The sequence below is a fragment of the Marmota monax genome, unplaced genomic scaffold, assembly GCF_021218885.2.
Source record: "Marmota monax isolate L192 unplaced genomic scaffold, Marmota_monax_Labrador192_F-V1.1 WCK01_AAM20220418_F8-fsc00002, whole genome shotgun sequence".
NCBI classification, from domain to species: Eukaryota; Metazoa; Chordata; class Mammalia; order Rodentia; family Sciuridae; genus Marmota; species Marmota monax.
Genome location: NW_026693571.1, coordinates 10,985,558 through 11,002,748, shown reverse-complemented (window position 1 = coordinate 11,002,748; position 17,191 = coordinate 10,985,558). Strand labels below are relative to the sequence as shown.

The window sequence follows — 17,191 nt, the reverse complement described above, 5'->3', positions numbered from 1 at the left end:
GCTTTTGAAAATCCAGAACACCTTGGTCACACCATCAGAGCATTCTGTGTCTGTCTCTGACTCCCCCAGAATTGGACTTAAAATTAAAAAAAATTACTGGTGTGGTTGGGTTGCACTCTTCTTTACTGATGTTTACTAAGAACCAGTGTTATATTTTTAGGTCTTCATTTTGTAAGCTCTGGGCCATCAAATATAGTTGTTCTTTTGTGTTGAAAGCTTGTATTTTCTAACAAGAAAATTCACAGTGCACACTCCAATCCAATTCGTAATCAATCTCTGGGGTGGCTGTGGCATAAGACCTGAGCATTGGTCATTTGTGCTTTTAACAGTAACCAACAGAGGCTAAAATTCAGTTACAATGCTTCACAGCTGCTGTGGCTAGGACCCCCTTGGAAATGTAATTTCAAGGGGATTTTTCTTATTAAAAAGTCATTTCCTCCTGAAGAGTGTTGGGAAGATAGCAGCAGGACACATAGGCAAGCAAGAGAATTTACAAGGATTTCCAAAGAGCATTTTGGAAGCATTGTATTAATCTGAACAATTGCAAAAGTGTTTTTACTGAGTTAAAAAGTTTAAAAGCCTTTTCTCTGAAAATTTAATAGGATATGTTTGCATTTTTAAAAGTAATTTTTGGCAGACTTTTTTTTTTTTGGTCTCAGTGCATGCATTTTAACAAACAAGTCACACATGAAGTAATGTGTGTCACCAGATTGGACTCCAGGGAATTGCACTGGGCATGATTTGTTCCTGCCTCTTCTTTCAGGAAAAGAGTGGGCTTGGGATAGAGAATGTACCGCTGGCCTACACTCATCAACTACTTCCGGAACAGTGTGATTCTCTCAGAAATAGGAACCATCTTACATAAATGCTGACCAGGTTCTTCCAATGGTGAAGACCTGATTGCAAGATAATACTAGACATTTTCTTTTTCAATGTTAAGATTTATAAAAACAAATGAAGGTTTCTATCTTAAAGTCAATGAGATTGAAAGACTTATAATTATATTCATATTACTGTCTTGGCTTAGAATGTTCTTTGGAGCTTTTTGGATTTTTTTTTGAAAAATTACACCATATTTCTTTGATCTTCTTCTGTGAGGTAGTAGGTATATGAAAAATCAAAAAGCCACTCAGAACCAAGAAATTTGGATGCAACATGTTAATCAATATGCACAACATTGTTTATGGTCATAAACTATGACCTAAAAGAAATAAATATATAAATTACTTTTGAAGTTAGTTTCCAAAAATGGTCTACATGACAATAACAAAGGAATGAGTTTTTTTTGCAGTGACTAATTTTGAAAAATAATATTGGCATATGCCTGTCTTAAAACTCTGTGACAATGTTTTGAATGTGTATTTTTATCAAATTTCATTTTTCAATATATTTCAACATGCATTCTGTTTCTGTGCCCTCCCTGTAGCAAGATCTCATCTGCTTGACTTGACATTCTTCCCACCAATCCATGGTGAGGTCACCGCTGACTTCAACACACCATCTTTGTTATTTCTTCCCATACTTCTAATTCCTTGTAAGCCTGCCTTTTCCCACTAATGTTTCTTTAGTCCTTTCTAAATTATAAAATTAGAATCAGACTTCCTCAGGGAGCTGTGAGGTATTTACAAAGGAAAAAAAAAATCTCAAACTTTAATTCCTTCTAAAATACTTGGAAAATAAAATTTTGACCTCATTTCTTTACATTATTGCCATAATATCCAACACCATCATCCCCCTGCATGACTTTTTATGGAGATAATCACCCATACAGGCCATCCTGATTTCCTGTCAATGCATGTAGAGTGTAATCGGTGAAGAATAGCTTGGTTATATTTTCTGTTTATGAGGAAGTGTTTTTGTGTAGAGATTGATATGAAGCTTTATGTTATTAATGAGTTATTAATCTACAATAAAAAACAGAATGCTCTCTATTTAAACATAAACAGATTACTGAGAGGCAATATAAATGTCCATCCTTAGAAACTTTTGTGAAAAAGGAAATTTCATTAATTCGTCCAGTACTAACACTGAATTAGAAACAGAAGCATGAACTGGATGATTTTTTGGAGCCTCTTTTAACCTTAAAAGTTCAACTGAATTCCTCAAGTACATAGTGTCACTACTACATAGGCCCAGGACCCAACATAACATATATGCCTTCTAAATATTTGTTGACCATAATTATAAGTGTCTAATACACCTAAAAAGTAAGCAATTAGCCAGCTGATTCAGGTAAGTTAACTTACCTGCAAAAGTTTAGTCACATCTAAATTCTGCAAGGTACAAATAAAAGTTCTATAGTTTATTTCTCTGGCCTCTGACTTATATGAGTGGCATGGCACAGTAACTGATTATACAGAATCAAGTAAAATGCTTGGTTTTAATCCTCAGCTCTGCTACACATGAACTATGTAGCTTGGGGGACAAAGTCGAGAAAGAAACAAGATAATTGATGATGTTGAGTGGCATGCTGAAAAGTTGAGACTTCATGTGGGAGAAGTGGGCATAGATGCAAAATGGTCTGATCAGATTTTTACCTTAGGAAGTTTACTTCAGAAGAAGCGTGGAGGACATTTTGCAGAAGTGCAAAACTTTTATAACATTGTATTGGTCTATTGAGAGATAGTAATGCTACTGTATGAATCAAGACAGTGGCAATCAGGATGACAATAAAGGAGCAAAAGAGATCAATATTAAGGAACAGGTAGGATCTTATAAATAAGGGAATAATTGCCTTAATGGAAAGACAGAAAGTGGGGAATCTAAACTTCTGAAATTAGACAAATAGTTGGGTGCTGATCCCAGTCTTCCTCAGGGAGCTGTGAGGTATTACAAATGACTTGTAAGGAATATATAGGGGAAGCAAGTTTTAGAAAAATAAAGGTATTTAGTTTTGAGAATTTTAGTTGTCTGCCAGATGTCCAAGTGGATTTAACCCATGGGAAGATTGACATATGGATCATTCCCTGAGAATCTAATCATATTATTAAAAATCTCTAAGCTTTTGCCTCACTTTTGTTACTACAGTCTCTCATTTTGCAGTTTTTAGGAAATTGCAATCAAATTTTCTTCATTTTATTAAAGAACAATAATCATGTATACAAAATTCATTACTTTTGCTCATTTACCAAGGAAACTAGAAGTTAACAATTATACCCAGAGTTGGCTAAATTAGGACTATTCATTTATATTGGAAAGTAATTTAGAGTAAAAAAAAAAAAAGAATCACCATGAAAACATATGGAAAACCCTGTATTATGTAGGTAACATACTATAATTCTAACTATGTGATATCCTGGGGAAAAAAAGACAGTAAAAACTTGTTACCAGGGCTTAGGAAGCAGGAAGAGAAAAATAGGTGAAGCACAAAGGATATTTTAGGGCAATTCAACTATTCTGTGTGAATACAATGGTGAATACATGCTCTTATACATTTTTCTAAACTCATAAAACGTATAACACAGAGACTGAAACCTAGGATAAATTATACTTTAGTTCATAATAATGCATCCACTCATCAATTGTAAAAAATATACTACCCTACTGCAACTTGTAAATAACAGGGGAAATGGGAAAGGGGGAGGAAAAGGAGCTCTTTAGAGCTCAACTCAATTTTTCTCTAAACCTAAAACAGTTCGAAAAATAAAGTCTATTAATAATAATTTAAAGAAAATCACACTAGTTCTCTGAACACAGTTTTTGCCCTAATATTCTAACATGTATTTTTACTGTATTTACTAAACTGAGATCCCTACACATGTAACACAAATAATCAGTTATTGCATTGCTTGATAGGAAATGCTGCTTAGTAATATATTAATGTGTTTTTAGCAGGTTTGAAAAATATCTGCTTTCCTGTTTGATAAGTTCTTGACAAAAGATATTTCCTCTGTCCCAGTCTATGTGGTTCCAAAGCAATATGACTTGTCTTTACTATTACTAATGTCTCTAAACATTATCCATTATGAATCCTAACCCTATATGTCCAAACTATGGTCCTCAGTAGTTTCAGAAGCTTAACAATACATTGATTTCTATTCCTGAGTCCCTTATCACACTTTTCCAAGAGGTTTAAAAATACACACACACACACACACACACACACACCCATCCTGATGATGATAGGAAAAAAAGGCCTGGGGCTCTTCTTGAATGCCATGGGCAAGATATTCTAATAGCATTTCAAAAAAAATGAAAAAAAAAAAAACCTAACTATTCATTAGAAACATGAAAACATTACTACAATACTGAAATTTTTGAAGAAATCTAAGAAAATCAAAACAAATAGACCAAAAAAGGGGGAAACAAACCAAAAATAGAAGAAAGAAAACTACTTTCCACTTTCAATCTCTCTGCTTTTATTTTTTTAAAAAAGGCAAATCAATCAAAATGGAAATTATTTATGGCTTTAGAATCACAAATTATTCCTGGGTTGATGCAATCCAGTTCATAGTTTGCTTTCATAAATTCAGGGTGAAAAGGTCTCAAATTTGCTTTTGGTAAACAAATGTTAATGATTTTGGCACAAAGAAGCAATGTTTTATGGTTTCCAAAGTGACAGGAAAATATACTACTATTATGACAATCATTATACCGATGAGAAAATTACAGCTTCAAGGTATTAAGAGATTTCTTCAATATTCAGCATATTAAACAGTAGGCTAACCAGGTCTGCTGAATCTATATCCAGTGCACTCTCAGGCTCACTGCTGTCCTAGGCAGAAATTATAATCATCTTCAACAACAAATTCTTAGAAACTAAGTTATATGGTATATATGGCACTTACCCAGAGGGAACAATAATCATGTTTAGTAACAGATGCAGATTAAATATGCCATAAACATTAAATGTCACATAGTTATTGCTTGCATACTGCTGAAAGTGGAGAGACAGGAGAAGAGGTTAAGCCACCTGCACAGGTGAAGAGATCCACCATATCCCTTCCAGAACTAACCTGAAGTTACAGAAGAGAAAGTGGAAGGGGCCTGAGAAGGTGGACACTTCTCTCTACGAAGGTCTGCTTGCCTCTAACATCCCTACCTGGCAGACTGAGCATCTCCTAAAATAATGCTGATCTCCAAGCATGGTATCCCAAGATCCTGCCTAGAAAAGGCAATAGTCTAATGGGCCAGTAGTATTTAAACTGCAGATTTTGATCAATCAATTCAAGGAGTCACCAGCATAAAGAAGAAAAAAAATAAACAAACAAATAAAAACCCAAAACAATAGAAGATCACGGAGCAGAATGGAATGAAAGAACTAAAATTTTAAAATGTCAAATTGCATTACCTATCATAAGAGTATTTACATTTGAAACTGTTTTCAGGAGTGTGGGGGTGGGGGTAATACTGATCACCATGTAAAATATATTTATTTCTCTGGCAGAAAGTTTTAAAGCCTTTGGCCTCCATCTCATGATGTTTGGACCAATGCCAAGCAATCTGCATTTGCAGCAGGCTGCTATGGCTTGCCTTCCTTTATGCCTCCTGCCATTTCAGAGCAGCTCTTCAGCCAGGATTCTTGCTAATCACATCATTAAAGTATCAGAGCTGAGAAAGTGAGCAAGGACAGCACAGTCAAAGCCACTTCCCATCGTTAATTTTGTTTAAAACCTACTGACATAGTTGTCAATATGGCATTCTAATCTTTGATAGTATATTTGAACATGCACAAATGTGCAGCTAAAAATGTTTTATATACAATTTATTTCCCATCATCCTTTAAATCAACTCAAGACAATTGAATTGAATTCTTGCACAGAGCTTTGTTGATGTAGATTTCACAAAAAGCATTGCTTTTGGATTTTGAAAGGCTTGCTTTAGGAGTCAGAGGATTCAAGTTCCAGCAAGAATTCCTTTGTCATGGGAACCAACTATCTTAGTACACTGGTCAGATCAATAAACATCTCCAGGCCTCATTCCCTCAAGTATAAAATGAGTGAGTTAAACTAGATGACTTCCATTGCTCTTGCAGGTCTAACCATATCCTATTTAAGTCTGTCATACAAGTTTTTGAAATATTTAGATGACAAACGATTCCCTTGGTCCCTTCTACAACTCTCTCCATATTGAATAACAATGATTAAAAACATTTGAAGAATTTTCTTACTTGGTTATTAAATATTCAAGAATTTTTAAAAGTCCATCAATTTAAAGTAAATAGTAAGGGACTTTTTCACACTGAAGGTAAAATCATCATTTATATATAGCAATTAGCACATAGCAAAAAAAATACTCTTCAATACATAGTGCAAGCAATAGAAATAAATATTGCACACTCTTTGAAATATGTATGCATATTTTATACTATGTAACATTTTATGAACATAAAGCATAGTTACTTGCATAATCCAGTCAGGCCCAAGTCCTTTAACCACAGATTTATCAGAGAAAAAAATTGGTCATTTAAACTCCAAGCATTCAAATAAATAGGGTTAGAAAACAAAAGTCTTGATGGGGACACAGTGTTCTTTCATAACCAGAAAGTGCTGAACTAGAACAGAACATGGGAATAACTGTGGACAATAACACTTGATTCTTATAGTCTGCGTTAATCTGCAGGTTTAAAAAATAGACATAAAAACTCAATTACCTGGATTCTGAGTTTAGACATAAAAGATTGATCTTTTGTTTTAGAGGGTTTTTGTTGCTGCTGCTTTTGCTATAGCTGTTATTTCTTGAATGTTTTCTAAAATTTTTGCACAAGAAATTGGACTCAGGAGTTTGTTAGGCTAAAGGCAGGTATCTGTGTACATGACCAATGATTTTTTAAAAAGGAGAACAATACCCAAAAAGGAAAAAAAATGTGTCACCAAAAGAAAAAGAAGCTGTGAGAAAATGTCCATGTTTATGAATAGATGATTGGAAAGGAGTTAGTGTGTGGAATAAAGAAGAATGAGACAGAGAAGAAAACAAGTTAACATAATAGCATAAAGTAAATGAATCAGGTATAAAGAACAGATGACAGGCTGGGCACAGTGGCCCATGACTATAATCTCAGCAGTTCAGGAGGCTGAGGCAGGAGGATCACAAGTTCAAAGCCAGCCTTAGCAATTTAAGGAGGTCCTAAACAACTCATTGAGACCCTGTCTCTAAATAAAATACAAAATAGGGCTGGGAATGTGGCTCAGTGGGCAAGTGCCCCTGAATTCAATCCTTGGTTTCCAAAAAAAAAAAACAGATGACAGGTGAGAGAGTACAGAGGATGATTATTGGGGAAAAAAAAGTTGTGGATTTCAAGACACTAACACAAAGCCGGGAGCCAAATGTCCACGGGTTCAGATTAAGTTAGGATGAACAGGTGAAAACTGTTATTGGAAAGTGACTATAATTTCAGGTCATTGAAAACAGTAACCTTCCCCTCTGCCCTCCCATTTGGATGAAGTTTTCTTGTCCAGACAGAAACATTTACTGGAAGTTTGTTTCTAATGTTAAAAGAAACTTACTCCACACTTTCATGAGATGAATTTCACTCTCAAACATTCTTACAATATCCCAATTTACCTAAATCATGAAAAATGTAACTCAAAATTTAAAAAAGTAAAGGAGATGAAGGGATAGGATAGAAATGAGTCTCCAGTTTTTGAGTCCTTCCAGAACAGATGGCTGACACTCAACTAGGATTGTCAACCTTCCAAATTCCCTGCAAACTATATGGGCCCAGACACTCTGCAGGGCCTACCTTACCATGGACAATATCAAATTAATGCTGTTGAGAGAAGATGCTCCCATGTTATTTAATTGGTTCTTGTGTTTAGAAAACTAAAGGCAGGTATCTGTGTATAAGACCGATGATTTTTAAAAAAGGAGAACAGTATCCGAAAAGGAAAGAAAAAGTGTCACCAAAAGAAAAAGAAGCTGTGAGAAAATGTCCAAGTTTATGAATAGATGATTGCAAAGGTCCTTGGTTCTTAGGGCCTCCAATTTACTGTGATTGTATTTTTAATGTCTGGGGTACCTTTGCCTCTACGCTCTTTCTGCATTTTCATCAATTATTCAATTATGTGCTCCTTTGCTTATTTTCTACAAGACAACACTGATTTAGCATCCCCCTTAATATTAACACTCAATATGAGGAATGTGATAGCAAGCGTGTGGTGTGTGTGGTTATTTTGTCTTGTTTTGTTTTACAGTTCTTAGTTTTGGTGTAATTGAGTTCATTTGTTTCCTTCATGAACATCATATGCACTAGTGTAGTCAGCCCTGCCTTACTTTCTAGGGAGAGTAAGCAGCCACGTTTTATTTGGTGCATGAACACTTAACTTACTTCCGTAACAGTGGTAGAGATAAATGATATCAGTACATTAACTAAGTGTGCTTTCCTCTTAAATATTTTTTAAACATTATCTCGTGAGATTCTCATTATTGCCCAGTAAGCTAAATATTATTAGGACTATAGTTGCTGTTCTTATTGTTATCATGTGATCCCTATTTTGCAGATTTGATGGGAAAAAATCGCTAGGGATATTAAGTGACTTTTCCAACACCATAATCTAGCTGGTGGTGAGCTAAAATTTGGAACCTATTAGGAAACTGTAGTGCTATAATGTCTGCACAGACCATCTGATTTTCTGAAAGTAGTTAGGAGGGGACAAAGCCAAGGAAAAAGCAAAAGCAACAGCAAGCTCTAAAACATGACAATCTCCCCCGTATCTGATGAGGGTGAAAGGAATGCAGCTTGATCCTGGTAAAGAAGCCATCAGGAAGGCCTGTATGCATGGCGGTGCTCAAGTTCAGGGAGATGGGCATTGGGAAGTGTGCTGTTGGCATGAACATAGAAGAGTTCATCCAATAGGATCCCCTTCTTCTAAGGGAGACGCCATCCTTCAATCAGAAAGAGATGTGTTGGGGTGGGGTGGGGTGGGTTTTCCTTGACAAGAGTGAAGTCCTCTGACAGGGTGATAAGTGGAGGCTGAGATGAAAATCATGTACTGCTTTGTATCCGTGGAATTCTAACATTCTTTAGGCTACCCAGAGTAGCTTTTGGCAGAAATAGTGGGTTTGGGTTTCATTATGGATTTCAATAAACCTGGAGTTATACCCATGTCATTAGGAAGTAAAAGAAAAGCCCAATGTTCCTTCTTAAACCAAGAGTAAGTTTACTATGTTGCAGCAACATAGCCAGGTAATTGAGTATACAGGTTAAAACACTGAATTGCTTAGGTTTGAGCTTTAGCTTTCTTACCATATTGCTATGTGAAGTAAACAAATGGCATAATCTTTCTCTGTCTCTTGAAAATTAATGTTTCCATAATTTATCAAATATTTCATTTATTAAAAGAAGAGTGAGATTAGGATTAGCCTCAAAAGGCTGTTTACAGGATAAAAAGAGTTAATGCAACCTAAGCATCTGGAGTAGTACCTGGCACAGAGTAAATGATCAATCCATGGTACGTCTTACTATAATTTAATGTGTACCATAACCACTTGCAAGTCAGTTTAAGGAATAAAACATCTGAAGATCACTCAATTCATCCATTCCCCAGAAGAATGAACATGTGCTTTATCTTATTCCACAAGATAAAGTATTATATGGAAAGCAAGCCTCTCTTAGGATAGGTTTGGGGCAGGGGTGTCAACCACATTTAAAAGCCACTTCCCCTAAATGTAATGCTTTGAATTGTTTTGCCATTTAAAGTGCTTATTTATTCATTAATTTTTAAATTCATTTTAGACAGGGTAAGGGCAGTTAAAAGTATCATTATGACACCTTTAATCTATTCTGTGTACCAAATTATAAATACATCAGTGAATCAACTAGATTATTATTGAAAGCCACAACTAATAAAATTAGATACTGAAAAACATTTTTAAATATATCTGATATACATTGTTCCACTTCAGTGAGAAAAATAAAAATATTTTTAAAATTTACTATTTTTTGGTATTTGCTGATTTCATTTCTGCATTTGTTTTTGAAGTAAGTAGATAGATATAAATTAGCATTAAGAACCCACAAAAGTAAACTATTGTACAGATTCAATCATTGTAGAATATGTGCTAGAATTGCAATTTTGTTTTTAGTGCTGCACAAGTTAATTACTTGAGTTAAAATATAACAATTTAGATACAATATTGAAATTCCTAGTCTTAAAGGTTTATCTGATTTGATTTACTATCTCTCAGAAAAGAATTTATGAGATAAACTCTCCAAAGGACATCTGATTAGATATTGGTGTTATTCATGGCCTTCCCATCATTGGTTTGAACCCAAAGTGGGCAGTGACCCAAGTCAGCATGAGACACTCATTAGAAAGCCACTCTTTAAATATTTCAATGGTGACTTTTCTTCCTGTGGACAGATGTTCCTATCCAAAAAAAAAAAAAAAAAAAAAAAGAAAATCTCCCAAATTTTATATCAATTGACCTCTTTGTTTGAATGGTTTATATTTATCCTAACAAAACAATCAGAGAAAAATATGATGTTTTGCTCGAATTCCTGGCAAAAGTAAGAGAAAGAGAAAAGAAAGAGAAAATTGACCTCCACTCACCTTATATGTAATATTAAATTTTTGTTATGCATTCCATATTTAATCTTTCCAGGTCATCTTAAAGCAATGTCACAAAATGCAAATACCTATCCACTAATTATTATTAATCTTATTTTCTTTTGGCTTTTGCTTCAGATTTTAAAAATGACTCAGTACAAGGTTCACACAGACACAAATGTCACAGAAATCTTTTCAATAATTAGATAAATAGCTACAAGCAGTTTTTCTTTTTTTTTTTAAATAGATGAACAACTAGAAATATAATGAACTAAAATAACTTTAACAGATTGTCAGGGAGTGACAAGTAGAAATAAGACAATAATTCATTTTGATGTTACTTCAATATCAAAAAACGTGTAGCCGTGACTAAAAAAAGTAAATATATTAAGGGTATTTCTTCTAAAACTTCACAAATGACTTTATCATACATTTAAATTGATTATGGAGAAAAAAGAAGAGTAAGTACCACTATTCCCCTTAAATAGAATGAACCCGTTACCCTTCATGTTATTGCCTTATCTTTATAAAACTATAGATTTGAAACATTCTGGGAATGAGGACAGGGGGCAGAAGTTTGTTCAGAATGAAAACTAAAGAAGACTACAGTAGGGTCAGTGTCACAGCTGGAGTGAGTTAATGCACCTTGTCCTCTTGCTCTCTTGAGTCTAGCACAAAAATAAATTAATGGATACTTAGATTATGATTAAAATTCCTTTCTTTCTATTTGTGAGGTAACCTTCCACTTGTATCAACTATCAATCTCCATGATTTAGAATGAAAGAAAAGGAATCATAATGTAGACTGTTACAAAATATTTCAAGTTCTTTTGAAAATTTTAACCTTAAAAATATTTTTTTTAATGTCAGTGAGTATCCAGAAAGAATAAGCAGATTATTTACTCTTTAGCAGGGGAAAATTGACTGTGGCTTAAAAAAAATGTCACAAATAATTTCAGAAAGTGAAAAGATCACTTACCAAAGTAGACTGCTTAGGGTATTTCAAAAGCATTTTATTTCAAAGATGCAATCTACAAATAACAATTTTTTCTAATAACTCCCTCAAGTTCTGTTTCAATATATTTTAAGAATTTATTCTAACACATAACTCCTTCTAATCCATTGTTCTTCAAGTGTCCAAGTTATATTAGAAAATCATGAAATCTGAATTTACTTTAAACAGTTTCAGATTCTCTTTAAAGATACATGCCAAGATGTTTGCCTACATTTAAAATAAAGTTGTTTTGTCATTGTTCTACTCATCGCTTTTAAAATAATTTCAAAATACTACATTGTATTCAAATTAAATTCAGCTACTAGTCTCAAAAAAAAAAAACGAAGCAATGAGTAAAGAATAAGAAGTTAATAGAAAAACAACTCTAGAAAGTTTTACAGTCACATAAAAGTGTGAATTATAAAGGCAAAATGATTTTATTCATTGCTTGGACATTTTTAATAATTAGTTTCAAAGGTTGCCTAAAAATTCAACACCTCAAACTCCAGAGGTGATGTTAAACAACGGTATACTCAATCAAATATATTTATCCATGTGATATTGAAAATTTTGTTTAAAACTAGTTTTGATTTTGAACATTTGAAATACTTTCTTTAGGTGTTGAAAAAAATATATATATATATACACACACACACACACACATATATATATACATACATACACACACACACACATGCAATAGTCCTGAAACTTAATTTGTCCCAATATATATATATATACCTGCATGCACTACCTTTAAAAACCATTAGCAGTAGCTGCAAATGAAAAATCAAATTAAAAATTAATGTAAATTATACAATAAAGTATTTTTTGCTAATTCTGTATCAACCATTTGAATGCTACCACTCTCAATTTTCTATGTCGGTTTCTGTTGTAACTCAAAACTGTATCTTTGAAAGAAAACCTAAGAATGAGAATTTTAATGCCTTTGGAGAGCAATATGTCTTATCTCTGGGCCCTATAAATCTTTCTTAAAATTTAAGGACACATTTTCTAGGAGTAATTTATAAATAATCCACCATGACCATAAAACAAACAGAACCCCTATAAATAAGAATGTTTCTCTTCATACGAAATCAGTCTAGAGCGAATCAAACAAATTGTGGATATCATTTATTCTCATTTTCACTTTTGAGATTAGGGAATTTTAAAATTTCTTCAAAAAATTTCTTCAGCAATGGCACTAAAATTTTTATTTTAATTTTCTATCCTGAAAAATTAAATTAAATATTTGTTAAATTTCCATTTAAGACAAAAATGATGAAAGGCGAATCTTTTAACCTGCCAACTTGAAGTTGCATCCTAAAGTTTCTTATTCCTGTATCTCTGAATGGCATATATTTCAACATCATCAATCATGGACAAAGGGGTTGGGAAAATCAAACTCATTAGGCCTCAGGATGACAACATATAATTAGATACTTCGATTATTTGACACTTGGCTTCCAATCTTCTCTACCATATTTTGTTGTTATGAAAGATAAAATTCAGAGCATTTTAATTTCAAGTCAAGAGATTTCCCTATAAATGGAAGTGCCTTCTTCCCTCTTTTGGTATGCTTATCATTTATATGCTGTTTTTGAAAATAAGAATACTAAGAATTTGGATGACTACATAACTAGTGGAATAAAAAAGATAGCAAGACTAATTAGTATTCAAATAATTCCTCTTTCTGCTCCAAAGAGAAAATCTATTTGGTTCTTCACAACAGTACATGTTTTAGATCATCTGCTAGACAAGGTGGGGAGGTGGAGTATACGAAATGTAGTCCTCCTATTTACCATCTATCCTCCTGCTATTCAATCCAACATTTTGTTTTGCTTTGCTGTTAACTCCAATATGTTACAATCTTCTCAAAACCATAATGTCAAATTTTAAGGACCTGCTACATAAGTATATATAATGAAACATAATTCATAGAACTGCCAACTTATGGAGGACATATCAGAAATTCATCTCATTTGTAAAATAAACAAATAAAACTTCCATTTGAGGAGAGGCAAGTAGAGTTAGAAATCAGAAGCCCTCTGCTTTAGATTAAACTCTAAGCAACATAATTAAGTAAATCCTTGGAGGAATACCAAAATAATTATACATAGTGTGTAGCTATTTACAAGCAGGTATACTACAAAATGGAAAAGAAGATGCGACGTTCTGAGATGTGTGCATTAGTCTACTCTGTAAGGCCATGGCTAGTGACAGTGCTAACATAACTCATCAATTGACAGAGGAACATTAGGTATTGGGGTCCAACTGCATGACAGAAACAAAATGAGCTTTATATGAAATCCTGGAATATACATGGAGTAGAATTGAAAGCAACCTCAAAAGATAATCGGGTTCCTATCTCTTTGTAGGACTATACATACCGCTAGGTTAAACTGATAACGTGGAGTTAGAAGTGAGTAGCGTTAAAAAAAAAAAAAGTCCTCTGGTTTAGATTAAGAGTATACATTCTTTCTGACCATTTTCCATTTCATGATGGACTTCCAAGAGTCCATTAGGTTCATTGCTGTTGAAAGTGTCAGGGTGTTTCCCAGGAAGAGGAAAGGGGTATGAGCGTGGTCATCCAAGAGCTGAGGCATATGAATGTGTGTTAGGATGTGCAAAGGTTTCATAAGTATATGCCAAGGTTTCCTAGTAAGTGCATATGTACATACGTGTATAGCTTATTTTCCTTAAGTCCCTAAACGAAATAAGAAAGAAAGGAAGGAAGGAAGATGGGAGGCAGGGAGGGAGGGAAGGAAGGAAAGAAGAAAGGAAGAGAGAAAGACTGTAATTACAGACCTTGCAATCCTTTGAGAAAATAGCCGAAATGTTTGACATTTTCAAACCTGGGAAACATTCTCAAACTGCAAAACTAACAAAACTGTCCCCGTGAGAGGGCAGTAGGGGGCCAAGCTATGATTTGAGTTTCCCTGGCGGACCAACCAGCACCAGGCTGGCTGTCATCCTTCACCCTGCCGCCTGGGCTGTAAGCAGAGGCGACGGAGGACTTTCTGCATTCAGAACCACATTTGCAGACGCCTCTGAGGAAGCAAGGAAACAAAGATCTACTGGGCATGGGTCACCGCTGGGGCTGACACGTGCTGTGCGAGGTGCGTGTGCTGTTTGCCAAACTGGCTTTTGGTTTTGGCCTGCCACAAAAGGAGCAGAAGGTGGAGCTGTTGTGATTCTCAGTACCCACAGAGCCCCCTCTCCTGGCCGCTGTGCGCCTGCCACAGTTGGTGCCCACAGTGCACGCTTGCGGCTCTGTAGGTATCTATTTGTGTAACTGTTTGTCAATGTAATTGTCTGTGTGACACAGAGACTCAATCGCCCGCAGGATGTTCCCTCTCACAAAACGTCTCCTTGTTCTATCTGGCGCTTAGGACTCTGTCATTGGCACCTCATCATTTTGCTTCTTAATGGTTGATTTATTTACAATTCTACAGGAGTGAGAAAAGTGCATCTATGGAGCTTTTTTCTACCAGTGACTTTACTTCTTTGAAGGAAGAAAGTGGTTGGGAGAGGAGAACCTGAAAAGAGGTAAATCCCTCTTAAAACTGTAACATGTAATGGGGGCCCAGGATCTGGACTCTGCCCAGTCTGAAATTCTGCTCTGCCACTTACACCAGCTGTGCGCCTGGGGCAAATCACTAATCTCTCAGTGACTCAAATACTCCATTATGGAATAGAAAAGCAACAGCGCCTGTCGTATTGAGTTGTGAACACTGAACTAGTGAACATGTAAAGCGCCTAAAACAGTGCCTAGCACGTAATAGTTGCTATGGGACAGATAATATCTTCATCAGCTGCATCCTCTTGGAACGCACTAGGTCTTAATAGGTGCCCACACCCCGAAGCAAATGTGAGGCGGAACCCTAACCCACCCACTCCATGCAAGCAACAAACACCCAGACACCCGTGCCAGTGCAGGCGCAACTTTGGGGACACCCTCCCCAGCGGTGGGCGCGCCACACCTGAAGTCGCGCTCCGACTATTACCAGGCTTAAAGGCAAAGGGAGCGCGCGCAAAAGCGCTGGTCCCTATCTTCCCTGGCTCAAGAGTGTGTTTGCATTTTCCTACCTGCCCCAGGTTTTTGCCCTTCTTACTGCCGCCGAAAGCCAGTCCTTGGTATATGCCCGCAGATCGATTGGCGGCCTGGGCAGGCGTCTCCCCGCCCAGAGAGGACTTGATAGAGTTGAGTTTGGTCCGCGAGCTGCCGAGCTGTGAGCTCTCCACCATCAGCACCGCGGCCAGTAGGAGTAGGCAGCGGGACGAATCCTTGCCCCGCATTAACGCGGCCATCTCCCGGCGAGGTGTTCCGGGGAGGCGCAAAGCCCGGAGGGATGCGAATGAAGGGGTAAGAAGGAGCCCAACACCGGACCCGTCACGTGGGGCGCAGAGGGCTCGCAGACTCTGTTCCCTCAACCCTTCCTGGTTCGGGGACCAAAGACCCAGTGAACTCAGTCTCACGCCTTAAGCCTGGAGCGAGCACCACACCCGCGTCTCCACCAGGGCAGGAAGTTTCTGCAGTAACTGCAAGCAATCAAAGGCGAGGCGCCTTCTCGCCAAGGAGGCGTGACTCAAGGTGCTAGAAGACCCAGCCCGGCGGATCGCACCGCTGGGGTTGGTCCGTGCTTTGCACCTCAGAGTTCACTCCGAAATCTCCGCGGTTCAGTCCTTCTCTTAACTGAGCAGCAGGTCTGCAACAGTTTCTTCGCCTTTGGTCTCGGTTGGGTTTCTCTTCTCTTTTGTCCTATTCTTAATGTCTCAAACTTTGCAGGTTATCAGACTGTATAACGGGGAATCAGAATCGCCTCCAGACCGGACCCTCGAGATCCGAGAGGAGCTGACGTCCCCCACGCGCGATCTCACAGTCACTCTGAGGCGCTTGCTTCTGGTTCACACAGGGTAACCACCCCTGTGAGCAGCGACACTGCGATGCCCTGGGAGCCCACTTGCGCTCCGCGCAGACTAGTACTCTGGCACTCGGGCGCTCCCTCTCTCTCTCCCTACCTCTTCTCCCTCCCTCTCCCTTCCCCTCTCCCTCTCTCTCCTCTCCTCTCCTCTCCCCCCCGCCCTCTTTGCTTTTTATAGCTTTCCACAGTGGGCTTTTCCTCCGCCCCCAATTCAAGAGTGACAAAGAGTGAAAACGTTTCTCTCACCCCCGCCCGCTCCCCGCCCTCCTTACACCCTACTGCTGCAGCTCCTCTCGCGGCTTCCTCTACTTGTTCTCCCGCTCCTCAACCTCCCATTCCTCTTCCACAGTTGGGGGGGAAAAAAAAGAATTTACCCCTAGAAGAATGTGAGGCTCCCAATTACTGACCACAGCTTCAAGGAGTAGATGGGCCTTTGGAAACAGGCGGAGGGCAAATGTGTTAAAGGAGAGGGGCAAGCTGTCCCCACGTGTCATGACCGCCACTCTCCTTCCTTACTATACTCCCACACATCCTCAGTCTCTGACTAGGCGAGGAGCGCTAGAAAAGCAGTATAGAGACTTTAAAGAAGCAAATTTATGGGCGTTAATATTGTGTTCTATGTGCGCTCAAATTTGATTTTAATCTGTCCCGCCCAAAGAGCGTATAGGGCTGGCGCCATATAGGTGCGCTAGCAGGTGCCCGAGGGATCCAGAGGGAGATTTGGGGATGGGGAAGGAGAGAACCAGAAGGGGAAAGATAATTCTCCTGCTCCAAAGAGTTTGGTCT

General features: G+C 37.2%; 1 protein-coding gene across 1 annotated transcript in view; it reads right to left on the bottom strand.

Moving 5' to 3' along the window:
- Dkk2 (dickkopf WNT signaling pathway inhibitor 2) overlaps positions 1 to 16,517 on the bottom strand; it is a 98,497-nt gene extending 81,980 nt beyond the window's left edge. Inside the window, exon 1 of the mRNA XM_046458958.2 lies at positions 15,570 to 16,517. Coding sequence (XP_046314914.1) covers positions 15,570 to 15,791 — 222 coding nt within the window. The 5' untranslated portion in view covers positions 15,792 to 16,517. The remainder of the gene's footprint in view (positions 1 to 15,569) is intronic.
- Between the last annotated feature and the right edge of the window lie 674 nt (positions 16,518 to 17,191).